Genomic DNA, 27047 nt, shown 5'->3' with positions numbered 1-27047 from the left:
GGGTGCTGCGACCACCCCTCGGCCCCCACTCAGACAGCTTTAAATTATGAATAGATCGGGATTGCTGCTTATTAAATATGAATTTGTATTGGGGGCGGGGGGGGGGGGGGTTGAGGGGTGTGTTGAGCCTTACGGGGATAATGGCACCGAAACGTGGGCGTATTAGCTGGATGGAGCAGTATAAGTGTTACCTGATGGGGGCGCGGACGAAAAGAAAACTCGGGGCGTTTCAGTCGGAAAAGTCTTCCGAGTGAGCTGGGCGAAGAGCGCCTTTCCCAGTAAAGAGCTCCAAGCCGCATCTCGGAATCCTTCGAGTCCACCGGATCCACGCGTGTCTGTCTCATCCCCTCCTGCCGTGCCAGAGGACGCTCTCACGCCGACAGTTCGTCGCTCCCACCTACGAGCACCAAGCTCGGTGAGTTTTTTTACTCTTCTTTACCCGGCACTTAAAACTGTTTTTAAACAAATTAATTATAGTTGCGTGGCATTTTAGTCGAGGGAGAGTGTTCGGAAGCTGGCTGAATTGTGTTAACCTACGTAAATGGACTCGTCAGGTGTGCGTCTCTTTCAAACAAAATGGTGTCATTTCGAACATTTGTCCTTTTTTGCTGTTTTTATATTGGGAGCTAAAGGGCAGTCTTGGTGGTGGTTTTAGATAAACTGGCCACCTATTAAAGATGCTCTCTCTATTAAATTGGAACACCGCAAATAGCTGAAACTAACATCTTGTTTCATTTGGAACTTGTTGCTCTATTTAAAAAAAAAAAACAAGCCATCAGAAACTCTTGGACAGCGCTTGTGTTTTTGTTATCTCCAGCCCTGGGGACAAACAAGATCAACGTGAGATTAAACAAAAGAAAAGTAATGTCTTTTGGAGTCAAACCTGCTTGCTGTGACTCACAATTCACAGACATTTCTCGAAAACGAGTTTAATTACCGAGATACACACGGTGTGTCCGAACTATTGTCTCAAAAGATATTTCAAATCCAAACTACAAGTTTTCCCCTTCAAAACAATCCCTCTGGGGTCTAGCGCATTCTTTCAGCCTCCTCTGCCACGCCTTCATGTAATCCTTGAAAGATTCTTTGGGGATCCTTTGCAACTCCATCATCACAGCAATTACGATGTCGAATGATAGAGTTCAAAACGCACCCCCTTGAATGACCCTTTAAAAGCTTGGGAAGGAGGAAGAAAATCACATGTAGTCAAGTTGCTCGAGTAGGAGGGTTTGCTCCAGCACAGCGAAGGTCTTATTGGCCTAGGAACTGTCAGATGCTGAGGACATTGTGAGCAGGTGTGAACGAAGCAAACATGCTGGCCCACAATTAACAAACAAATAATACTCCTAAAACAAGTTAACATTGTATTTCTTTTTTTTTTTTTTTTTTTACTGTAATACCTTTTTGACAGTGTCCCTCAAAACTTGAGCGTTTAGTTATCGTCGATACAACACATACTTTAGTTTTCATGCTCTTTGTAACACGAGGGGCAGAATTTGGACCCGGAAGCAGACAGGACATGGAGGTGGAAAAACAGAGAGTCTTTATCTTGACAACTACAATGTAACAATTGAGAGCAGGGCTGGATGCAGAACACAAAAATCCCAATTCACAACAGAGAACGTGCAAAATTAAGTGCTGCTCCGCTTTGCCGCTAACCACCACACCCCCCATTTTAAAAACATTCCTTCAGAATTAGGTCTTACTTGGAGCTCAGAAGTTGTCCAAGCTTAAAAGTCTCCAAAGTGCCATTGTGCGACCTCAAAATAATGTCGGCTGCTTGGCAATTGAAATGAAAATGTCCATAAATTAGCATTTGAACAAGCGATCAGGTTCACTGGATGACTGCAGCCTCCCGAGTGGCTTGAGCTGATTATTACTTTGAACGTTCTCAAGTTCAGTCAGACTCTCCCTCCCCGGTAGATGTCTATTCCACGACTCCAAACAAGACACCCCCCCACCCCTTTCACCCCTCCTTGAGTGCATTTCTGTGCGTATGTGTTCAAGAGGTATAACAGAGCAGACGGATTACGCTCTCACGCAAATCCTGTCTTTTCCAAGACTCTGTTACAAGAGATTCTCAAATGAGAAGCCCTACGCCGTACTCCCGTCTGCCTTCCTCCTCTTTTACGTTCTCCCCTTTCGCTTGGCTTTTTATCTGCCTGCGTCGCTTCATGTTTAATGGCTGTTTTTTTGCTGTCAAGGCCCTTTTTGCTGCTTGTGTGAGAGCGGTGAGATTTTGTTTGAAGTCAACACGTGGAGAAAGTAGAAGCTCCTGTGTGTTTGAGAAGCCTTTTTGTCTTGAACTTCTTTGAGTGTCTCCACAAGTACAACCTGACTTCTTCATTTGCTGTTGAGTCCAATATTCTGTCTGTCATCCTTCAACCGTGTTGAAGGTTGACCCCCGACTCTATGCCACGCGTTGTGCAATGGCTGAAGAGTGAAAATGTTTGGCGCGCGCCCTAAACTAAGTCATAACTCAGCCGTCACGGCGGCTGCCTGGAAACATACTTGTAGATTGCGCCTCGAAATGGGCTCAGCGGGGGGGATCACGTCCGCAGCGGGAACTCTTATGAGCTATCCGACAGATGGATCGAGTGGACAGAAGGGTGGGCGGATGGAGAGCGAGCGAGAGGGGCAAAGTGTGTCGAATGTGACAAAGTAGCAAGGGTGACCAGAAGGAATTGGACGCATTGGAGCCAGTTCGTATTGAAAGCGAGATAAGGGACGTGGAAATGTAAAAAAGCGATGGCAACTTAAACCATTAAATTGACCTTGAACGAGTAGCTTCGCGAGTTGTTGGTTCCTCTAGCTTTCGTTTTATCATTGTCATGGCAGCCTCAGGTCACACTTCAGCTACTGTCGTGTGCCACCGGCCATTCTTTCTTGTGATGCCCGGCAAGCATATCTTGACTCAAGAAGTACATGTAAAGCCGGTATGCATCGAATCTACGATTTATTTTTCAGTGACATTATGGAGCGTGTGAGCTCACTGGCGAAAAGCCACACAATCCATTTTTCGTCCACTCAGGTATCCCATCGATTTAGGAATGTGCATTTGACTAAATTGCACCGATCACTAATGGGTAAAATTAACAATCCATTAGTTGATTAATTGCGCTTTGTTTGAATTGGATGGCGTTGTGACATACGATAGCAGAGCAATCAATTGCTCTGCTATTTTCCATACATGGGGACCAGTAGGGACTTAATCCACTTCCTAATACCACCACTACCACATCACAATTATAGAAACCGTCAATACCATAGAAAAGTGCAATGTAACAGCATGCAGCTGCGCCACGCACACCACCTGGCAGCAGCATGCACAATCAATATTTATCTAATAACATTGAAGAAAAAAAAAACAGTCGTGAAATGTATTCATCTGTGCAGATCGCCGAAGTTAGCTGGAACAAATTTGTTCCGAACCAACCGATAAAGAACCTGCGCTGCCACCTTGTGAGGACAACTTTGAAATGTTGGAGGGGCACTCCTGATCAAGTGCCAGATGTATGTAGTATTAAAAAAAAAGTGCAATTAATTTGTATTTATATGACAAAAAACAGGCATTTGAACAAGGGTGTGATGACTTTTTATATCATTGAATCAACAGTTTTTTCTCCTTGTGCTTTAGTGTATTTTATGCATAGCTGCAAAACCAGGGTGAGAAAGTAAATGTTACATGATAAATCATGTATGAAAACTCTTCATTCCCCCCCCTCAACCCAGCGTTATAAGATGCTTTAACATCCACATGAAGCGTTCATCTGTTAGAATCGTTCGCCAAGTTAATGTCTGTGCATTTTGGCTTTCTCCGTACTCGCCAAGCGGCGATGCGGGCCGGCCTTCGGAGCGGACACGCGTCTGTACGCACACACACACACACACACACACACACACACACTTCACAATGCGACTCTGCTAGTGTAATTGATGGTTGGAGGTTGGCCAGCCTGTCACATTGGATTTGCTTGACGATATTTGTCAACTCGTCATCGATGTCATCGTCTGTCATCCAATGTTATTTGTCGAGAAAAGCATCTCAATCCTGTTTTCGGTGCAATCTAACCCCAGCGCTTTGGATCCGTATTGCCCGCTGTAAACCGAGCGAAGGAGAAGAGGGAATTTTGACCGCTCTAAATTGTCATTTTAATTGCCTGTTGGGCTCGCGCAGTCTTGAGAAAATCTTTGTGATGGAATGCCGACCTTGTGGATCAACATATAAATTGGACGGCGGTGCAAACACGCTTGCCATCTTAGCTCTCTCCTCTCTGTCTGGTGTCGTGTCGCCGCGCTTGACAGGGCAGGAAATCACTCTCATTTCTGCTTTAATTCGTTCTGATCAAACATGTCGCTCCCAATCAGCCACGTTTGATTAGGAGACTGCCGTATCACAGCCTGGCAAGCAGGTAATGGGTGACAGTTTCATATTTCGCCATTATTGCATGACACTCTGTGTGTGGGGGCGCGAAGGGTGTGAGAGAGAAACGCGTTATTTCCCCACAGCGGGAGCTTGCACATGAGCACCGAAATGCAGACACCCTTCCTAGAAAGTGTGAATGTAATTTTTATATTTATAACCGCTACGTACGTATTTAGAAACGCTTATCAAGGCTGTCTTTTCGCGGCAATATCTGCTCTCCTCATCTCCATGTCTCCTCTCTGCAGAGATATGGGGTGCAGGCTCCCGAAGTTGCGTAAAGCCGAAGAGACGCAAAGCCCAGGCAACATCTACTCCACACTGCGAAGGCCTCAGGTGGAGACCAAAGTGGGAGTGTCCTACACGTACCACTTCCTGGATTTTCTTTTGGGGAAAGAAGGTATGGATGGTCTCGATTCTCGAGTTATTTTTCTTGTCTGCGTGACTCAAGTCTTTATGAAACCAAAAAAAAACAAAACATCACTATGTTCACACAGATGAAAATAATTAATTTCGAAGGCGTCATAATGAAGTTATTTTAGCGTGTATATCATTTAGAGTCCGATGTGGTAGCCCTTTGCGTTAAGTACCCAAGATGTAGCGGTTTCCAAAAGATGGCATAGTCAATTATTAAACGTATTATGACAGCATTGAAGAAATGTCACAATTAGACGAGGTGTCCTCATTTTGATTTTGTCTCAGTTCCACTTGAACTGGGGAAAATGCATTCCATATGATAAACGTTTAAGTCTCAGCCAAAGCATTTTCAAATTATTTTTTTTCCTAATACGCCCCCGCCACCAAGAACTCCCAGGTTGGCTGTTTTGTTTTGTCCCCCCACCCCCATTGTGATTTGTGCCATGTTTCGACTTCCAAAGTTGCTTTTCCAACTTTAACCAGAAAAAAATGAAATCTTTAGGTCAGCAACTCTGCTGAACAGTTGTCTTCATACTGTGAGATTCCTAAAGGCAAAAAAAAAAATGCTTATAAAATCTGTATCGATGTGTGTTGAAAGTTCAGTGCGCTGTGTACTTTGTCGACGTGCCCTCCGCCTCAGACAATGATGCTGATGTTTTTTTTTTGCAATTTTTTTCCGAGCATCATGCAGTGAATATTGAAAAGTGGTCCACTAATGTGTGGGTGAGCGCTCGCAGCATCTTGACAAAAGTTTGACGAGAATCCTCCAGAGGCGTGCGGTTTCTAAATATATAAATCCTTCCATTGTGTTCCTTGTGTGGACTGTTGGCGCGCAAGAAAAGCGAGCAAAGTGAGGGGAAGCAGATGCAACAAAACGGCTGCTCTCCCCTCATGGCTTTCTACACGCGAGCGCGCCTCGTACAATATGAAGCGACAAGCCGAAACAGGTGCAAGAAGCTCACTGAAATTCCTCTGCGGGTGACTCTCCAATGCAACGCTCTCTAACAGACATGACAGCAAGACACAATGTCGCTACCACTTGGGGACAAACTAGCTTTTACAGCAACAAACCCCAATGGGTTTGGCATCTGGCAGCCTAAAATCATTTTAGTCAAATTCAAGTTTTGTTCTGGCCAACCAATCAGGTGGTTGGCCAGAACAATAGCGTCACCAACCAATTTTGATGGCCTTGGACAACAGAACAAAACTTGCATTGTGATGAATGGTGATCATAGAGATGAGTCAAAAGATTTGATGCGTCAACCCCGGCCTAAAATGCTCTCGTTGAAACCGTTTCATCCCTATGCAGCATGAAACAATTTTTGTCTCTTTGAGAACAGAGTTACTGTTATCTTCAAGCAGACGGGTAGGTCATTTATATGGTAAACTCCCTGATGCCATCTGAGCAGCCTTAAGATGGCTCTCCTCACATGGCTATTATGAATTGATTGTGTGTTTTGTCTGTGTGTGTGTGTGCGTGCGTGTAAGAGAGAGAGTGTTTGCACGAATGTCTGCGTTCCACCCTCTCCCTCCATTTGCGATACAGAGAGCAAGAGGAGTGAAGGATTCCTGGAGGATTATTTGATTTTGTGTGCAGATTGAGAGACCTCATTCCCAGGAAAGGGATTTATTTGTATTTGTGTGTGCACGCCTGTGTGTATGCAAGGGGTCGATATAGGCATCCTCGTGTCTGTCCGTGACATTGGGAGGGGGGAAAAAAAGTGCGGTCAACCCCACACTCTAATTCAATTTTGTTGCCATTAATAATATTTGCCTGCCACTGTGAGTTGATGACTCTAACACAGTAATGAAAAACAAATATCGCACTCGCGTCACCATCTGAGATCTGTGACTGTTTATTAAACTGAAGTGGCGTTCTCAGACAGCATACAGCTGTTTTGGGGGGGGGCGGGTTTGTTGTTGTTGTTGAAGTTTGAAATGATGCAAAATCGACAAAGATATCGAGACAAGCCTATTCAATTAGTTTTATGTAAGCAAAATATTTCCACATATCACACTGTGCCTCTTTTTCAAAACAAGCTGTGAACATACTCTGAGCAGATAGTCTGAGGAGTGATGCTTTTTGAGTGTCCCCCGCCCACTACAGAGAGAGCATTGTGGCCTGCTGCTGATGCATAGACTGCCGCCTGAAGCCAACCCCCCCTCCCCCTCAAAAAGGTTAAATCGTTTAATATAAAACTCAGCTAATTTTGTTACATTTGGCCATATATTTCTACTTCTGGGCTACTTTAAAAATGGAGGAAAATAATAAAAACTCTTGAAATTATATTGATCAGCTAAAAATGACAGGCCAGCACAACCCTGATGTCATCCCTTTGTTCGCTTCTGACAACTGACCACGGCAATGGTGGCAATAGAGTCCACTTACTTCATGCAATTCTGATGGGAGAGTCTTCTCTTTTCTCTGTCTTCTTTAACCCTCATAGTGGACCTTTGTTGAGGCTGGTACTCCTTTAGGATTTAAATTGCTTTAAATGCTGTTTTTTAGAGAATTCTGAGGTGTCATCTTTTTGATTCAGCAAGAAAAGGCACCAAGACGGATGTTTTGTGCCACTTGAGTTTTTTTTTTTTCCTCCCCCTAAAAATGGGGGGCAGATTCTCATATTTATAACCAGAGGGGCATCCAAATTTAGAGGTACTATTCCTTCAGTGTGACTCTGTCATAGTGACTTAATGTGACCGCTCGGCATTCACGTATTTGGCCCCTGGGTCAGACATCTCACGTGTTGCCCTCCGCTTTGCCATAAAGCACAAATCTAATGCCTTGTTACGCTTTTATCATCCAACAGCTGCACCCTATGACATCATCTCGCCTTGAAATGTCATCTTGACTGTATGAAGGTCCGAGTACATTCAGTGACCAGGGTAAGGAAAGGCAGAGGCAAAGAATGCGATGCAGTAACGAGAGGCTGCGCAACCAAGGAGCCCCTTAGTGGAGATGAGACACAGGCATTAGTTAGGTCTGGTCACGATGGTGGAAGGAAAAAAAAAATCTGTTTAAGAGGTGTGAGAGTGGAGGCTGTGTGAGGGACTCGGTATGGTGCATTGCCGCGGGACTGAAGCTGATGATGACTTTGTGCTGCCCTGCTGAGACTGAGGCCGCTCGGTTCATTAAAACTACAACATGTGGATAATTCTCGGCTAAGATGGCAGAGGTGTCTGCGTGTGTGTGTGCATGACAGCTTTAAATATTAGTTGTATGTATAATATGAATTTGATTGAGTAAATATGCATTCCGCGGATGAAATGTCACATATTCCTCCATCATACATCTGCGATATCAGAGCGCGCATGTGTGTGATGTATTTGGCCGAGACACTGCGTGAAAGATAAATCCATCACATGGCGAGATGTTCCCCGACCCGACCACACTTATTCAAGTGAGCGCGTGAGAAGGCTTGCGACGCGAGATGATTTAAAGTGGTCGTGTGACGGCGGTTCCTTTTCAGGGGACATCCTTCATGTCGCCCGAGAGATCGCCGGCAAAGACGGCCCTGAGTTGCTGTGCATTAAAAAAAGGCAAGTCAAACGAGAATGCACGCTGTGTATACCCCTGAAGGGCGATGCAAGTGGATTGGAACAGTTATGTTAAAAAAAAAATTAAATACAGCAACTCGGCACCTTATTTTGTGCATAGTTCAAATTGCTGCAAAGGGAAAAACTGACCTTGTGTTTTAATTAGGAAACCACATTGTGAGTCACCCAATATACAAGACTGCTTTTTTTTTTAATTGAACGGTGCACAACATGATGCGATTGTCAAGAAAGAAGCAGATTAATTTGGTCACTCTAACTATATTACGATCGTACAAAGAGAGGGAGTGGATGAGTAACAACAGTATTTGAGGATAATTCAAAGGCTGTTGACTCCATTCGACTCGAGCTCCAGTGGCAGAGGCTCTTTGCACTTAGCTTTTTTTTTTTGCGCCTAATGCATATGAAATATAAATATAGCTGTGAAATTATTCTAAAACATACGGCGGCCTTAAGCCCGGGGCTAATTTTTTTCCCCCTTTTAAGTGGAGCCCTAACCACAGATGCTGACCATCAAACTTTGCAGCCTGCGGGTGCATTCCCAGAGCTGTAGGGAGCTCCTGGCTCCAGGAAGTTGATTGTTTTATAGCCACCGTTTTGGCGCAGATCCCTGCCTGAAACCTGCAAGTCATTAGAGGGCAATCTGAATAAAAAAGTGAATCTCCAGCAAAGCGAGGATAAGCCTTGAGGGTGCCTGCGAGCCCTAATCCTCATTCGTCACCTGGCAGGCTTAATGCTTCCTCTCTCTTCGGAACACACATTGACTGGGTGTGATGCCACAATACAGATTCTATTGTCATGCACAATATGAATTCATATAAAATGATTTCAAAAGTCATGCACGCTGTCGTTTACAATTGTATACCTAACTTGCGGAAAGCGTCAGTGTGTTCATCTTAACATTTTCTCTTGTCACGTTTTCCAGGTCCTCTTCTTTGGTAGGTCCAGTTTGAAAAAATGCATTTTAAAACCAGCAAGCATTCCAACACATTGAGCGCTTTCTTTCCTTGTCACACCATGCCACTGTCCCACATCGAGTTAGTTGCCCACTTATTCTTGGTTGTCCAAAAAAAAAAGCCATTCACGTTCCTATTCTGGAGGGGCAATTGTAGTCCCCCCGTGTGTTGATTTCCCTCAGTGGCAGATGGCATAAGTGGCATTCCCAAGTGTTAATCGCTGCACACTGATAACTTGTGTGTCCCTGAGAAGTTTCATTACGGCGGCGGGTAAGCGAGGCCTCGCCACACAGCACTTATGGCGACTAATGACTGGGTCTTTGTTATCACCAGCGCCAACCAACATGCTCTCCAGCTGCTAATATAATCATTACCATGCTGTTCTGGAGACGTGCACACAGGCACCCGTTTATGTGTTTGGTGGATGAAAGCCTCTCCCGCTTTCAAATATTTGTACCAAGATGAACCCCCCCCGACTACCCCTCTTCCTGTTGGAGGACCTATTTGTGCGTGACTAAGTGTGTTCTTGTCTTTTTATGTTTGTGTGACATAAGCCTTGACTTCCCACCTTTGTTGTGTGGACATGTGGCGGCCCCACTCAAGGAAAAAAAAATGCAAGGATGTTAGACTATTTGACTGCGCGTGTGTCTGTACTGGCCAGTCACATGTGCGTGCACGCTTGTGTGCATCTGGCGATGTGTGAGAACACCAGATGATGGAGAACAAATTGTAAATGAGATGGCTCACATCTTTTTTTTTTCCTTCTCTGTGTCTGCCTTTTTAATTTATTCAGGTTATTTTCTCTTCTCCAGACCAATGCAAATGAGACTGAACGGGAGCCATGACAAGCGCTCAGGCACAAACATGCCTCCTTCCCCCACTTCGTCGCGTCTTCTATTCTCTCCAGCGCACACCTGGCGTCACTCGGCAACCTGCCACTGGCGTTGCCCCCCCCCCCTCCAAAAAAACCCCCCGCCTGCATTTAACACAAGTGAACCTGATGACAAAGCAGCGACCCCGAGAGGGCACCTTTCATAAACATGCCCCTCATGGATTTGCGCTGACAGTTTTGCTCCCGTACGATAAGCTCCGCTAAACCTTTCCACTGAAGTGAGAAGTGTGGGGGTTCTCTTCATTGTCTGTGGTAATAAGAGAAGTGGCTTTCTTTGCAAGCAAGCCTTGCTAATGCCACATGCTAAAAACTAGCAATGTGATGGCATTGTCTCTCAGCCCTTATATGATCAATGTGCAGTATAAACAATTTTGCAGCATGGGTACATGCATTAAAGCACAAAAGTTGAACTCAAAGCCCATGGCTAAATCTGTTCATTCGCATCATTTGCAGTGCCCAAATTTTACCTTGATTTTGATTCCCAACTGGCCATTCATGTTAGACGAAAGTCACATATATTTGAGGTTCCGCATAGGAGCATTTTTTGGGGGTGTGGTATTCACCCATTTTGTTTTTGTGCTAAGGCAAAAGCAAAATTTTGGCGCCCTCTCTGGGATCTTGTTGCTAAGGAGCTATGTTGAAGTGATTTGAGGAGTCCTCCTAGACTACTGTAGTGCTTTGGCAGCATTTTGGTACCAAACAACTATAATGAAGTGAGTTGAGGAGTTTCAGTCAGATGAAAATCGTGCCTTGCCACCATTTTGCAGCTTCTACATACAGGCATTTTTTTTATTTTTTGGGAGGATGGGGCACACTTAATCACGCATTTTTACTAGTCGTGGCAGGGCTTGGCAAATCGTGGTGCTTCATTGTCAAGTATAAATTAGATAACTTTATTTGTTAGCCTCATTGCAGCATTGCCAGTCAATTACAAAATAAATAGCATTGTGCTTGATAAAGTTTTAGATTTATTTTTTCTTTTTGTATCGAACCTTACACTCTCTATGGTTGTATTGAGGCAGCGAGATTTTTTCTTGTCAATTTTTTTACTTTTTTGGAGGGGGGGGGTGTATTTTTTTAAATATAAAAAGAAAATATTAGGTCTGGACGTTTGATGCCACACAGTGTAGCTCAGCTTTTGTTTCGCAAATATCATGGTTAGTACTCTGGTTTAAAAAAAAAAAAAAAAACAATTGGCATGGACGCAACATCCAGCAGCATTTCAGCAGCCTCTCGCAGGCAATTCAGGTGAAATCAAAATGGGAAAAGCCATTATGTATTTAATAATTCATAAACCACTTTTCCGTAATTTCCTCAAAAGACAAACTATTGATTTTGAACTTCACTAAAAATAAAAGTGGTTGTTTCACGTCATGTCCCATGAGGTTAACCCTAACTGCGGTGTTGCAACTGGAAAAAAACAAAAACGGTTTGCATTTCTCCATTGAAGCGTTTGCACACTTGAGCATCTGGTAAGGCCGCAGTGAAGATGGGATTTCTCGTGTAATTAGTTTTCGATTTAGCGTGACGATGCCATGTGTTGTCTCGCAGTGGGACTGATCATCATCAAACCCGCTCTCGCTCCACTTTGGTGCAACATTTCCGTTTGTCTGTCATCTCTTCCAGAGGTGTCAGTGTCGTCTGTGCTCTGCCTGTCTTCAGTCCGAGAACTTCCCGTGCAGGTCAGAGAGCTCTACACGCAAGGTTTCGTCCTGGTTTCCGTCCACCCGTTTGTGCACCCTTGCGGCCCTCATCACGCCCACATCCAACGGCAGCTCCACCGGGCTGTGCTGGTGCGAGAAACCCCAAGGTATACACTCTTTAAAGAGAAATACTTTTTTGGGGGGCAAGGGGCTATAAAAAGGCAAGACATTGGAGAAATGTGATTTTTTTTTTTCCAGCAACGGGGCACAAAGCCCGCCAATGCAAAAATGTCCAACACACTCGACTGACACCACTAAATGTTGTCATTCGTGCCATATTATTTTTCATATTTAATGTAATTAAGCTCGAATGCGGGCGATTACGAGGCAATGTCGCCTGCGGCCATTGTTGCCGCCGCATACAAATTGACAAATGACTTTGCTGCTTTTGTGACTTCATTGATGTGACAAGGAGAAGCTTTATCGCCGGCACAAGTGTCTGCAGCTTACCTTCATCTGTTCATGTCAAATTACAGCAGATGAGTCAAACGGGAGGAAATGTTTGACTGCGGCTCGCTTGCCCTAATTCTTTCACTTTTTACTATAATTGATACACGGTACCATGTAACCAAGTTTGAGTGGCATGTATTTTCAATAGGTTACACTCCTTTCACTCACTGGCCTAAATAAACAAATGTGTCATGCAGAAAAGTGGTTCTAAAATTGTATGCCATCGAGCGGAAGCTCATTTAATTTTTCGGCCTCTCGCTTGGTGTCCAAGCTAGATGAGCGTCAGACGTTATTTGTCAGAGTTTACTTGTTAAAGCGAAAGTAATTCATTGTATTTTTTTGTCCACAGTTTTTTTAAGGAAATGAATTCAAGGGGTAGAGTGTTTTAACATGCATGCCTCATTATACTGGAATAGGCAAGCAGGTGTTGAGCTTCTGACGCGCCTCGCCCGTCCGGCGACTGCCTGGCACCTGTCTCTGTGGAGATGGCTGATTGCATCATCAGACCTCACCAGAGGGGCACTGAAAGCGCCAAACCATCTCTTCTCGCTTTCATCCCCTTCTTTATTGATGAACACGGCGCTTTTTCTTTTGTCCCCCTCCATCCTTTTTTATTTCTTTTTTTCTTACCAGGGCCTTTTATCTCCGTATCACCGCTGGCCCCTTTCATACAAAAAAAGAAAAATATGGCTGGAGAGTGAGAAAAAGATCAACTGTTTCAAATCTAGCTGGGAATGTCAACTGCGCCTGGCAGCACATGATATTGCCACAGCCTTCTCCCTGACCTCATTCCAAATATGAAGAGCATATTTTCAATACTCCTTTTTTTTATGATCCCATCTTGCACTGGAAGCTGAATTTCTCCCCACCCCCATCTAATAAATCTATTGTGATTGCGGGCGAATGGAAAAATCAACCACTTGCTACCAAAACGGACATGATGGTTCTGCTGTGATCATTCCAGTTGAGTGAGCACCCACGAACACAAGCAAAATGTCTGCCACAGCCTATGAAGCGGGACGGTTGGGGGGGGCACGCTCAAAGTGTAATGGAAGTGGGTAATGGCGCCGCTGGGTGATAATGAAAAGGGAAACCATCCCAGAGGAGGCCGTTCAGGCTAATGTTAAAACAGCATGACCACATTTTCTGCTTCATGAGAACAGAATTGAAGTGACTTTCCTCATGTTTTGAGTGATGTTTATTTATGAAAGCTTTTTATTTGCCAATTTGCAGTTGTGAGAAAAGCCAGGAAAACAAATGGTGGAGGCATCGTCTGGAGACGGACGTATGCGCCGCCGGTCATCAGGCGGCTGACCCGGAGGTGATTCAGAACTACGTCAAGAGGGTGAGTTCAACGGGGGGCAACGTGCCGACTGTTGCCAATGTTATTCACTTTTCCCAAGAAATGTTTTCACAAGCTCGAGAATAATGTTCCCCTTTGTGGGCCGTAATCAAACGGATCAGTGTTGTACAGTCATGCTACGGCAAACCCTCTTTGGCAGCATTTTGTCGATGCTTTCTCTCTGCTGTTGAATGTCGGTGTGAATGAAGGGCTGTGCGCCAATCAGTTTGGACTTCTCAGTGAATACGTGGATCCATTGAAACTCCTCTTTTCTGCTCTCCCTCCAACGAAAAATCCCCCTGTTGCGTTATACTAAATCTTTTTCTCTGCCTTTGCCTCGCAACGAGGTTCACTACAACGAAAACAAGCCTGCCGCAAAAGTCTGATCCAACACACTGCCACAGCGATTCCTACTGCTTAGCCAGCAAACGGCAACAGCAACCACCACAGTGGTTTACACATGCGCAGTAGTACAGGAAGTATTTGTTATTGTTAGCACGTGGTTAGAAATTTCACCAGTATTTTCAGACACGGCACGAACGTTGTATTGCTTGGTATAAAATGGCTACAAAACACGGACCTTTGCAGACCAAGGCTCTTCACAATGATTTAACAAAAGAAAAATCTTATAACACTAAGACTGGATAAAAGTAATAAAGATGAAAGATGGAGGAAGCAAAGTCAAAGACATTATGCAAAAAATTGATGAACGTGAATGCTGAAGGTACATTTTGCAATTTCTTTCCCTTTTTTTTCTTTCTACGCTGGCTAGATGAAGTATCAAGTGTCTGCTCATACTTATGCACTATTGGAATAAAAATAAAGAGTACACTTTTTGTGAAAAATATCTGGGTGCAAACATGATTTCGTTGTAGAGGTCTACTGTACCACAGTGGTACATGGTTCTTCATCATTACCTAAGTCTTGTTAAATTTGATCACTGGACAAAAGAAAATATGCAAGATGGTGCGACGACAAACCTGCAGCCCACGACAGAGCTGGGTTTTCTGTCATCAAATTTTTAGTGCAAAACTATTCAAGGCAACATTCCCACTTGTTGCACCTGTCACTATTTCATGAATAGTGAACACGTTAACCCTTCAGACGCCTGGCTAACACCGCTTTCTGCTCTCTCCCTGCTTTCGCCGCCAACCCAACAATGGGAAATGAAAATGTGCTCTATTGAGAAGATTTGCATCTGAACGCCCAAAGAGCTCACACAAAAGGAAACCTGATTGGATGGCAAATGGCGCATCACAGAGTCTAATGTGATCGGCTCCAGCGGCGTGATGTGAATAGCCAATCGGATGAGAGAAGCAGGAGGGTTCAAGATAAGCATCCAAACTGATTGTGTGCCGAGTGCGTGTTCAAGTCTGTCATCTTCTCTTCTGCGAGCACTCGCCAGGCCTCCCACTCTCAAGCTGTCTCCACTCAGTTGTACGGTTTTTATACGCTAATGTACAAGCTTTTTATGGGGAGGTTGTAACATACACATGCACATTGCACAGGTATGAACGAATGAGGTGTGACCAAGGTGTGTTAAGTGGGGAAGATGCGTCTCATTATTGCTCCGCTCGAGTTTGCAGGCTGATTTGGCTTCTGTCAAGCCTGTCGGCTCAAATATCAACTGATAACCCCCACCCGTCCACACACATGCGCACGGGCACAGATGAGGTCCCTTTGTCATTTGAATATTTGATCTTTGCACATGATTAGCATGGTTCTAATTCAGTTGAATACCAATCTCTGCCTTTGTGTGGGTGTAAATGAGGCTCTCGTGTCACCTAAATAGAATACTGTATATCGTGGCCGCGTATAAATGGTGAATAGAATTGTGTTGCCATGACTGATGTCTTGTGCAGCGTATTCACGTGATATAAATGGCATTCTATTCTCAATGTCTGAAAGAACATGATAGGGGATGAAAATCCTACATGAGGAAAATGAAAGCTCTTATGAGATGTGTGGTGAGTTTAATCCATGATTTGCAAGAAGGTCTTAATGTAGCATATTGCCTTTTTTATGAAAGAAATAAGAGAAGCACCAAATACTGGTTATGTTTTGTTGTTTTCATGACTGGGCCAGTTTTGTATTCAGTTGAACAATTGAAAAAGTTTGCGCAAGGCTATTGGAGGTTTTTTTTTTTACCACAGCATCCGTCCTTCTGTTAAGGTACAGAGACTTGGTCCAGTGCTTTTTCCCCCACTTGTGCTTATAATGAGAATCTCTATTGGCCTTCAAATCAAGTATTCTCTGAAGGGCAATGACACAGCTCGCCGAAGGGGAAAGGCATTCCGCTGTCTCTGCCGAGCGAAGGCAACCTTGGATTATGAACGCAACGGCTTGATCATATGACCGACAAGAAACGTACGTCACTCAGCCAAGTCTGATTGATGCAGGTTGCCAAAAATCAGGTGGCTCAATGATGTATTAAACTCTGAATTACGCTCATTTAGACCCATGTAACTGCTTTCATGTTGGCGTTTTGTTTTTACGAGCTGAGGGGAACTTAAAGGGCACATTATTACACTATTTCCACTGATGAATATGAACAGCACATGCCCCCCCCAAAAAAAGGTGTTTTGAATTTGATAGTCGAACAGTACAGTTTTTCTATGGTGTTTTGATTTTCCTCACTTTGCGACATCTGACGTCTTGACACGAAATCCCACTGGAAGCTATTATCGCTTGTCCCAATACTTTTGTCCATGTGGTGAATTTGTCTGATTGTTTCATTTTCATTAAAAAAAAAGAATTCCCCCCCCCTATGTCACGGTCTTTCATTTAAAAAAAAAAGAATTCCCCCCCAATGTCACGGTCTTTCATTAAAAAAAAAAACGATTCCCCCCCTATGTCACGGTCTTTCATTTAAAAAAAAAGAATTCCCCCCCAATGTCACGGTCTTTCATTTAAAAAAAAAAAACAACCCCCCCCCCATATCACGGTCTTATTCTCCTCCTTCAGATCCAGGATGTAGCAGAGCAAGGAGTGATGTTTTTGGGCTTTCTCCAGCAGCCGGGTGGGGCCCCCAGCTTCACGGCTAACTGGGACCCTGATGAGTTGTCGTCCTTGCACTCCAGCCCCTCTCCCATTCACCGACACCCCCCCAGCGCTAAATCCAGCCCAACGGATCCTTCAGACTCGCGACATGATGACTCGGTGCCGGGGGGCCTCCCCCCTGAACCTCGAGAGCTCCCTCATGAAAGTGTGGAACATACGACACGGGATCACAAGCCCTCACTGAGTTCAGAAGCAGATTTCCCTTCAGAAGTCAACCGAAAGGGATCTAACGAATGGATTCGCATCCCCCTCAGAGAGTCACTTGCCACGACGAGCCAACCTTCGTATCGCAGAGACTCCTCCGTTCACCAATGGGCTGAGAGCCAAGAAAGGCCGCCGAGTTCGGAAAGGCTGAGTACAAACGGACAGGAGGAATACAGTCCACCGAACCTTCGAGAATCCCCTGAGAGGCATTCCAAACCTCCAGGTCGACCAGACCGGAAAGAAACCACCTCAGACCTTACTTGGAACAACAACCACATCTGTGTGAAAAACTCTGAGACGGGAAAGGATGTACTAGCACAAGATCGTGAGTAACTCGATACCACTTCCTGTTGATATCATATATATATATATATATATATATATATCATCCATCTTATCTGCGTGTTCCCATGTAGGGCTGCAACTGTTTGCTTTATACAACTCCACGGGGGAACTCAACACATCCTTGAGGTTCTACTCGCTTCGGGTGCCCTTGCGAGTTCAAAAGGAGGCGGGGCTCGTGACAGAAGTCGACGGCGATTGGCTCGACCACATGACTCAGCACTTTACCAATGGCGCGCATCTCGTTGATGGCTTTTTCCACCTCGGAGATGAGAACGGTAAAGTACAATAGGCAATCTATTCGGGGAAGTTATTGGACTTGTTGTTATTGGGGAAAAAGAATAGGAAATATGGGAAACCGAATCACAAGGAGGCTAGCTTCAAGCTAACTTTGGGGCAAAGCATACATCGGAGTACGTTTCTAGTTTTTGTACGTTATTTATTTTTTAAAGAGTTTGTATATGCTGTATATTTTTTGTATATTTCAATACTGTTGCTTGCTGCTCTGGCTGCCGTGCCTGTAATTGGCTGTCATGTCGCAACATGAAATGCAGTTGTTGTTGTGCCACAGGGTCAGTAACAATGGGAGACATTGGAAAAGAGTTTTTATCCACATGCGGAATAAATAAGCCGGTTCATGACAAAGAGTGGGTTGAGCTCCGAATCCCCCTTGCTCCTCAGATCTCAATCTTACTGTATTTCCTTCTCCAGAGAATGGCGTTTCATCTGTAGACAGTGTGTTTATTTTCCACAACTCGACAGAGGAGACCACAAGCACGTCCTACGATGCCATTGTGGTCGAGCAGTGGACTGTCATCAATGTGAGTTCCTTCATGTTTCCACCACGGTGACACATATTTTCTGCAACGGTTTCTTTCAGTTTTATTCCAATATTAGCTACGCTCGCATGATACAATGACACCCGTGATTTAAAAAACAAAAACCTGCCTTGACAAAAATGATGAGCTTGACACAGGCCTCTGCCAAGGCTGAGCATTCCCCAATGTGTCCTTCTCACTCGTTTGATTAAAAAGAATCATGTCGTGCTGGGTCAAGCGGATATCGGCTGCCACACTGCCAGAAAGAAAAAGTCATGATAAGCATACTAGAACATCATTGTCATCAGCACCCAAAAATAAGGAATCAATGCTCCAATTATATACAATGCATTTTATTTCACCTTGTTTTTTTCCCTCATCTAATTGGATAAATATCCATTCTAAATTGCGACATATGATGTATGTGGCATAGTTGACTGCTTCTAAATTGTGTCTTTGCTGACTCCCCCACCTCCTGGCCAGGGTGTGGTGGTGAAGGCGGACTATGTTCCGCTGCTGCAGTCCCTTGCTCCCTATGGATGGAGGCTCATGTGTGTCTTACCCACACCCATCGTCAAGACCAACAGGTACAGATGCTGCTTCACTAATCGACTGTACAAGCTATTTAGTGTCAACTGCAATGATGAGGTCACTATTAGGCTAAAAAAAAACAAAAACAAACCCAGAACATAAATAGCCAAAGTGAAAGGCAGAGAGCCAAAACCTCAAAAGGCCTAAAACAAGACGACTGCTGTTTCCAGAAGTGCTGCACTGTCTTTCCAACAGAGCATAATTTGTTGTTTTATTTTCAAAGGACGTTGCTATATTATTGGATGCCTAAAAGCTTCCTTGGTAAATGAACCTTAGACTCACTGCGGGAAAAAAATGTCTGAGACAGTTTAAGATTTGTGTTTGTTTCCATGTTGATAGACTGCACATTATGGTTTTTGGTGTTTAAAAATAATTTCTTCTGGATTGATGTGCTGGGAGCAGCCATTCACTTCCTGCCCTGAGTATGTACAATAACCCGTGCCAAACTTTTGTCATGTTTCTATTTTTAAAAAATGGTACAGCAGCGAACTAAAATTTATACACCTCATTTTTACGTTCCTAATGAGGACTAGAATGTTTCATTGTGCAGTGTTTTGCCTCCGTCTTTATAAGGATTGGGGCTGACAGACCCACCTAACAAATCGCAATACAGGTGGTGCGAGATCTAACAAACCCAGATCATATGCTGGATGTCTTAACATGAAACCACTTTTTCAATCTGTCAGCCGAAAGCGCCTCGGCTGATCTCATCGCCTTGTAACCTGTCGTGTTTCAAAACGCATTGAACAAAAGAAATAATTTTGAATGCATCCTCACATTCATGCTTGAAGGAATAAAACAGCCCCCCACCCCCATCTGTGTCTGCAGTGATGGGAGTTTGTCGACTAAGCAAATCCTATTCCTTCAGAGACCTGTTTTGCAGCGCAAGAGAAAAGACTTCAAGGTTGGCGGCATGCTCCATCATTACCACAAATCTGTCACTCCTAAGTGTGGCTCGATGTTCCACGAGGTGCCTTTATCGAATCTTGTTACTAAATATGGGATATACAATTAAACAGAGTCTAATAATAGGCAAATTGCCTCGCAGTGCTCAGAAAGAATCATCAGCGCGAGGCTTTGTTGCATTTTGTCAGGTGTCTACAGGGAACGGGAGAACAAAAAAAAAAAAAAAGATGAGGCACAGAGCTGAAATCTGTCAAACGCCTGCATTTTATTTCAGATGCTCGCCCTCCGAGGTCGCCACAAGACAAAAAAACACTCATGTGGAGAGATGCTTGAGGAGGGCGAGGACAGGTCCCTGGTCTCGGAGACAGAGATGGGCAAGTTGAGACACATAAAAGAGGACGACGTCGAGCTCGGGAGGAGCTGGGCCGCAGGAAGGACGGAAGGATGGCACGAGGAGGACGCACATCAAAAGGACCTCTCCATCCTCTCGGGCAGCCTGGCGTCTGTTGAAGGTGAGGAAGAGGAGACGGATATTGACAGTATCCTAACATCCAAGCGGGAAAAGTCGGTGAGGTGGACAGACGTGTGTCACAGGGACGGAGGAGTGAAAGAGGAGGTAAAGTCCGACAAGCTGATCAAACATCAACTCTTTTCCGGTGTCTGTTGATGCATTTGCCATAAACAGGCAGCCCAGAAGTGATTCCAATTGCTGCCCTCATGCCCCCCCACCTCAAAAAAAAAATCAAGTGAATACCACCATAACTATAGAAACCATGAAAACTGTACAAAAATATGAGCATCCAATAGCACGCAACTATGGTACGTAGTACATCATCCGGAGCAGCAGTTCGGAAATCAATCATTTATCTAGCTGTAGTAATAATCAGACAAAAACATTCCATAAATATGAATTCGTGTTGTGTACTTGGCTGCTTTTTCGGGGTCACTGTTGATTATTGATGTGCTTTTAAGATACGAGGTCAACATAGCCAAGCTTTTTCCGTCCGTTCTGTTGTCTAGTTTGCAACTTAACTCCTATTTGAGACTGTTCCACACGGATATGTCACTGCGAGGATTGTTGGATGTAAATGAGTCTACTTTATAGACTGCGACACTTGAGGTCACGTGACCCAAAGTGAGAGACAAAATACTTTACCTTGTAATGTGATCAACACGTGTGAAGCGTTTTGAGGGAACTCGCATCCATCCCAACATAGAGAATTCTTCTCACTGCATTTTATTAGGTTTTAAGAATTTGACATTTCTGCAAGCACAGTGTAATCTTTCGGTTACCAGGAGATGCCAAAGCTGTTCTGAGAAGTTTTCTCGAAATGTTCTTTTCCATCTCAACTTTTTATTTCAGCGGCCGATAAGTCAGATGTGGCCATTAATATAAATATTTCGGTCCCATAGCTTAAGGAGACGTGTATATTTACTTAGACCAGCTGCTTTCAGTAGACTTCTGGAATTTAAATGAGAGCTGGATCCAGAAAAAAAAATAGCTCTTGCAATGGCTCTCACTCAAATGTGCAAGTGTACGTGTTGTTATCATGGCAGTTGAGTGTATTTGGGTAAATGGACTCTGTAAAATAGGAATTGTGTACACTGTTATTTATTTCTTATTTTCTTCACCACGTGTGTTGTGTTCAACATGTATTTACATAAAAGCTGAAGTGAATTAAGCGTTTCACGCAGCTTCGCCCTCATTTATTTCATTCAGTCATCACATTACAGCATAGAGCATTTCCCTCGTGGAACAACTCAATTGAAGCGACAACGGCAGCCCCACTGCGACGCCCACGAGAAGCTCGCGCCGATCTCGGTGGGGGGTTTAAGGATGCGGACCAATCGGGGACCACCTGGAATCTCCATTATAATTACGCTGTGGGTTTCTCACCGAGCCATTTAATGTTGCTCGTGTGTAACCCGATGCCAAATCAAAACAGACAATCAGCCAACGTGTGGCAGGCAACGATTTATGTACCGGTACTCAGCGGTGTAAATTGGAGATGAGCACTCAACCACACAATAGGGATATAAATGAAACTGTTTATATGTCCGACTACACGTAAAGTGTTACTGCAAAACAGTAGAGTCAATAATCAATAGTCAAAAAATTTGAGTCACTAAAAACGGTGACTAAAAACAACTTGGATCTTCACAGATGAAATGAAATGAAAGTAGTGTCTCGTCCTGTGAGTCAATGCGCAGGTTCCTACAACTGCCCGAGCACTTCCACCGCTGCACATCAAGTTGCATGTCACTGGAGTAATTCTGTCGTTTTTCAACTCCCACCACGCAAATGTATCAAGAAACTCAAAAATGTTAAACAAGGATCCCGGAAAACAACACCGGCGTTCCGGGAGAAGGTAGGTGCAGCTACCACCACTTCTCAAAGAGAATTGTGTCTTGCGGTAGGCCAAGGTTCACGAGGGTTTGGGAAATTGCCTCAATCATGGGCGGAGGTCCACATAAGTAACACAAAGTCCTCTCGGGGTCCACGTGTGCCCGCAGCTCTTCTTCTGCGATTCTCCAACCTAAGAACAAAAGTCGATCAATTATGAAGAGAGCGGCATTCTTTGTCAGAATATCTGATTCAAGCATATACAGTATCTTCAATAACTTGTCCCCCGCCCCCTTACCGTGGGTTGCGTGTAGGTCAGGATTGTAATCATAGCAGAACATTGCCCATTTTAAAACAAGGAGATTTTTGTTCTTTTTTTTTTCTTTTCTACGCATTTGGCTGTTTGTTCCAAGAAGATAAAGAACATTGTGGATTCCTCCTTTTCTATATCCGTCACATGAAAGCGGCCGTTTTCTCATACAATGCGAGTATAGCAAATGTAGTCATATGTCCATCCCTAATGAGAAACGGCTGACTGCAGATCATGTTATGTTGTAAACGTTGTTTACTTGCTTGATGAAGAGTAATGAGCCAACTAAGCTTGTAATAAGTTACTTTTGATGTCTTGAAGAAAAAAAAAAGTAGATAGGCTTGTGGACAGTATGAACCCCTTATGGTTCACTCTGCATTTTTTTTAACCTATCCTTAGTTCCTTGCTGAAAAACTCCAACTCTATTTGTAGCCTTTGTATTTTTACGGTTTAACGCTTAATACTGTGGCACATGTCAAGGGTTCGCTTTTAATTCCTGTATATTACTTACGATTGACAAAAGGCTGAAGATGTGGTTCAATATCTGTGCTCTGCTGGGTGACATGGAATTGGCATGTTAACTTGTCCGGAAACTCCCTGCACGCCCGCAGGATCGGATTCTTGGGAAGCAGAAGGTAAGAAACAAGTTCACTTGTTAGTATGCACCCCACCCCAAAAAATGTTTTGTATGACTATAAGCTTTCCAGGATCTGACGGGACACACCTTAAAGAGCAGCTCCTCTGTAGTCTTGGCACTGTAGCGGAGGTGGACTGAGCCGATGTTGTAGCCTCGCCCGCCAGATGCTCGGTTGACCTGCAGCAAATCGGCCGCGTGCGACAAAATGGAGTACAAGGGGTTGATGCCCACACCCCCGGCGATCAGCAGCAGATCGACGGCAGGGTCCGAAGGTGAGGGGTCAAAGTAGAAGTCCCCGCCGACGCGCACTGCCACCTGAGAGCCCAATGTGCACTGTGGGAGGAAACGGTCGAGAGTTATTGCTTCCTTACTTCTTTTCATTCATTTTGGGCAGACACTTTCTCCCATCTCCGATTACTAGTACCGGTATATATGTGCGGTTTCACAGTTCTCATCGGCCCCCTAAGGGCAACCGCAACTATGAAGTGGCCCGTGATGAAAACAAGTCTGGCACTGCTGTTATACGCACAAAACAAAAAGACAGACAAGTGCTTAACTCCTGCACTGACCTTTTTGCCCGCGATATGACAACAAAAACACACACTGAGGCTCAGATTAGAGCGAGCCACTGATCTATACCAGGTAGCGTGAGCGTACGCACACCAAACCTGCAGCTCCACAAGCTGTGCTATGACAGCTTGGCAGGTTACACAGAGGAAGTGTTTTGATGTTAAATAAGCAGTAAATATACTTTGCTAAACATCTGATCCTAAGCACAAACACATACACCAAAAAAGCACTGATAGTGCTGTTGCTGCACTATTACAGCTCATAGAAAACTGTTTGAAGCAACAAACGGGATCAAAGGATCCCACAGTGTCTCCAAACACGTCTCGTCTCGCACTACAGTTTATTCATCCTCACTGTCAGACGGGAGCTGCCAGCAAACCGAGAAAAGAGCTAGGAGTATACATTGTTCACTTTCATACAGCAACTTGGAGGAAATTAGAAAAAAAAAGCCTGTTCTTATTAAAGTGAGCATTTCTGCCTCCAGATGCTGGAATAAATCCCACAACGAGGCACTCTAAAGTGGCCACTCGAGTATGATCCACACAATGGCTGTCATGTCAGACCACCTGGTACCCCCCCCCCCACCCCCTTGCTCTTGTGTCTTTGTTCCTATGTTGTGTATGCAGTCACAGCCAACAACGAGGCACTCTAAAGTGGCCCTGCTAGCGGAGTTGTTGATGGCAAGATGTATTTTCGGGGTATGGTGTGGGCAGAGCTAGCTAGCTGGGTAATTGCATGTCGCAAAAGTGGTTGCCGTATGACGAGAGTGAGGGCATGGAGGCCATTCGGAATTTCTGGAAATTCTATTTTCATAATCTCAGTTTTATTAAGGTGAGATACAGTTTCTGTTAGTTTTGTTTTCTTTGTTTCATGACTGTCTTCTATCAAAGCTGAGAAACTCTTGTCAGCCCACTCACCGCCGTGTGAACCCAGTGCGCTGGCGGATGATTGGCAAATTTGACGGCCAGCTCCACGACGCCCTCCCTCTGCAGCAGACCCGGGCTGGAGCACATAGAGAAACCTCCCACCTTGTCCACTCCTGGGATGAAGAAGTCCACCCTGCACAACAAAGCCGGATTAATGATTTTCGTTACAGCTTGGTAAACTTCCCGCTCGTCCTTCCCTCGCCGCCACGCCACAATAGGAGAACAAGAGAAAGCCTGACTGTTCGATTGGCTACACAAAGCTCGACTGGAGGGTAGAAACATGCTGAGCTGAGGGTCAAAGTGGGATTGTGTGTGGAGATTGTGACCTTTGACCTCAGCAAGGATGACCGTTCTAGAAAGGAGCAGCGGCCAAACAAAAAAATGCAGTGTGACGGTCTTAAAACAGTGGTGACACGGCGTCCTTCAACACGTGACCCAGAGGGGAACACAATAGCGGCAGGCAAACAATGACCGTTTGTTTAACTCCAACTCTTGCTTCATGAATATGAATCTGCTGTGAAAAGAACATGTACGTTCCGCCCACCACCTCCTCGGCCTCTTCTTCTTCCACCTGGAGACGAACAACTTAACAGCTCCTTTTGTTTTTTTCCTCACAAACCCGAAGCTTTCCATGTATTTACATTCATTATCAAGCGCTGCAGGGGAACTGGCTGCTGGGTTTTTCGATCTCGCCGCCGCCGCCCACCTAGAGTATGCGCTCGTTGGTTTATGCGTTCTGCTCATTACCATTGGCAGAGCTGACTGACAGACGCGCGCCCCCGTGAAGCCAGAACTTGTCTATTCAGAAATTGCTAATTTCTCTTAACTGCTCTTATTCTTATCCGCGAAGGCATCTGTCGATACGGCTGGAGCACAAAATGCACACATTTGGTCATCACCAATAAAATACATCAACGAATTTCTCTCGTAGCATTAAACAATTTGTATCTTACCCTTTAAGGTATGGTTTGTACATAGGGCTGAAGGGCTCCTCTATAAACATTGATTCACCCTCACCCCAAAACATGCTGGTTTGAGTTCACCTTTCCTTGGGGGGGGGGGGGGGGGGAATGTAACCAGCAACCTTGTGTGTCATGGTGAATGAAACACTGCCCCCACCTGTTGTTTAAAAGCACTGCAGACCATGTGAAATACATCAGTAAGAAGCAATAGTTACTCCTGACCTCCAAAGTTGGTTACTATTTTTGAACGACACTAAATACGATTAAAACAAACACTGCCGTTTTTTTAGGGGGACTGAGTCTCTACTCACCACTGTCCCGCCTTGAAGTTGAAGTCCGGATGAGCTGTTAACCTGAGACGTTTTACAGACTCCGACTCCTTCATGATGCCGCATACTTGAGCAGGATAAACAGCCTGTGTGTAGGTTGCAGGGATGAAGCATTCCATCTACAAGGTACATTTCATCCATCCATAGGCCAATTATAGCATCTTACGCTTTGTCTTTGGTTGGTTGCCGTCCTCTCAAGATGGTCCATTTGTCTTTTGGGGGACATGCGTCTAAAAAAAAAATAAGTCGGTAGTTACGTCTTCAAGACAGAATCATAGATGACTAATTTAAAAATAAAAAGGGACGCTGCACTTGTCATCAATGATCCAATATAGGAGCTGTGACAAGTTAGGACTTTCACAAAACAAATACTTTTTCTACTATATAATGTAAAATATGTTAAGGTTTTTTTTCTCCTCAATATAGGTTTGTAAACATTGACATTTAGCAATTTGGGAAGTAAGTGCGAAAGTGAACGTCTCGGTAAATAACACTAAAACTGAGAATAAAAGTAATCAAGTGGACTCACCGTGTGATGGAGCAGGTGGCAGGTAGAAGACGGCGGAGGAGGCCAGCGGCGGGATACGATGAAGAGAAGCTCCGGCCAGCGGACGTCACGACGCAGTGGACGCTCATCTCTACCTGTGAAGATATCAATGCGCAGTCAAGAGGAACATCTCGCGTGAGTTGTCGAACAACGACGTGGAGTGGCTTTTGAACAAAATATACTTCTCTTAATGAAACAGTATGGATATATCTATTTTAATATGGATATGCATAAACTGAACAGTTGACCCAAAAGGGCGTCATGTGATCTATTTGTGACTTTTTTTTAAATCGTCCCATAGCGTGAGCTGCTCATTCAGGCCGTTATTGCTCGTTAGCTAACGAACGCATCTCGGTTAGGTCTCAAAACTATCGCGATGATAATGAAGAGTCGGAAAGTTCGTCTTACCATAAGGATATGGCTGTGTTTGTCACAAGATGTTTGTGTGGCTCCTACAAAATGTTGACAACCTTGTTCATGTTAACATTACATGACGGCTGTAATTTCTTCTTCGTGCTATTTTCGACTACTTTGCGTCACGGTGGTGTTTGTCGCCCCCTGCTGTACGTAAAACTTCATCACCTTTGGCAAATATTTCCCTTTGTAAACATTCGTTTACTGTATGGTGGGAGTAGCTCATTCATTTGGGAAGGGCTTTGGGAACCTGATGGTAACAACAGTTCAAGTCCTGCCTGTAGACAAATGTAAAAATGGCAAATAAGCAGGGTATCCGCTATCTCCCTCAGCTCAAGAGATGCGGCAC

At 44.4% G+C, this 27047-nt stretch overlaps 2 protein-coding genes across 2 annotated transcripts; one reads left to right on the top strand and one right to left on the bottom strand.

Moving 5' to 3' along the window:
- The first annotated feature begins 2 nt into the window (after nucleotides 1-2).
- rftn1a (raftlin, lipid raft linker 1a) lies at nucleotides 3-21746 on the top strand. Its single transcript, XM_052071597.1, has 10 exons — nucleotides 3-415; nucleotides 4672-4823; nucleotides 11870-12053; nucleotides 13630-13741; nucleotides 16703-17327; nucleotides 17419-17622; nucleotides 18056-18165; nucleotides 18646-18749; nucleotides 19582-19657; nucleotides 19934-21746. The coding sequence occupies exons 2-10, from the start codon at nucleotides 4676-4678 to the stop codon at nucleotides 20324-20326; spliced, it is 1956 nt and encodes a 651-aa protein (XP_051927557.1). The 5' UTR covers nucleotides 3-415; nucleotides 4672-4675; the 3' UTR covers nucleotides 20327-21746.
- On the bottom strand, nucleotides 21338-26834 carry oxnad1 (oxidoreductase NAD-binding domain containing 1). Its single transcript, XM_052071608.1, has 8 exons — nucleotides 26693-26834; nucleotides 26267-26379; nucleotides 25904-25967; nucleotides 25720-25823; nucleotides 24438-24579; nucleotides 23038-23283; nucleotides 22825-22933; nucleotides 21338-22196 (listed from the first exon to the last, which is right to left on the bottom strand). Exons 1-8 carry the CDS (start codon nucleotides 26693-26695, stop codon nucleotides 22039-22041), a joined length of 939 nt encoding a protein of 312 aa, XP_051927568.1. The 5' UTR covers nucleotides 26696-26834; the 3' UTR covers nucleotides 21338-22038.
- Nucleotides 26835-27047: the final 213 nt, after the last annotated feature.

Source organism: Hippocampus zosterae, chromosome 7 (genome assembly GCF_025434085.1).
Source record: "Hippocampus zosterae strain Florida chromosome 7, ASM2543408v3, whole genome shotgun sequence".
Lineage (NCBI taxonomy): Eukaryota > Metazoa > Chordata > Actinopteri > Syngnathiformes > Syngnathidae > Hippocampus > Hippocampus zosterae.
The sequence above is the reverse complement of the archived record's forward strand: the minus strand, read 5'-3'. Positions and strand labels throughout refer to the sequence as shown.

Bases quoted from the DNA above. Each gene is read 5' to 3' on its own strand.
- rftn1a (XM_052071597.1), top strand. From the start codon at position 4,676: ATGGGGTGCAGGCTCCCGAAGTTGCGTAAAGCCGAAGAGACGCAAAGC. The intron at 18,166-18,645 runs GTGAGTTCCTTC...CCTCCTGGCCAG, and splicing joins AGCAGTGGACTGTCATCAAT to GGTGTGGTGGTGAAGGCGGA. The intron at 18,750-19,581 runs GTACAGATGCTG...CTGTGTCTGCAG, and splicing joins CCCATCGTCAAGACCAACAG to TGATGGGAGTTTGTCGACTA.
- oxnad1 (XM_052071608.1), bottom strand. The intron at 24,580-25,719 runs GTGAGTAGAGAC...TTTGTTGTGCAG, and splicing joins AACTTCAAGGCGGGACAGTG to GGTGGACTTCTTCATCCCAG. The intron at 23,284-24,437 runs GTGAGTGGGCTG...TTCCTCCCACAG, and splicing joins CGCACTGGGTTCACACGGCG to TGCACATTGGGCTCTCAGGT.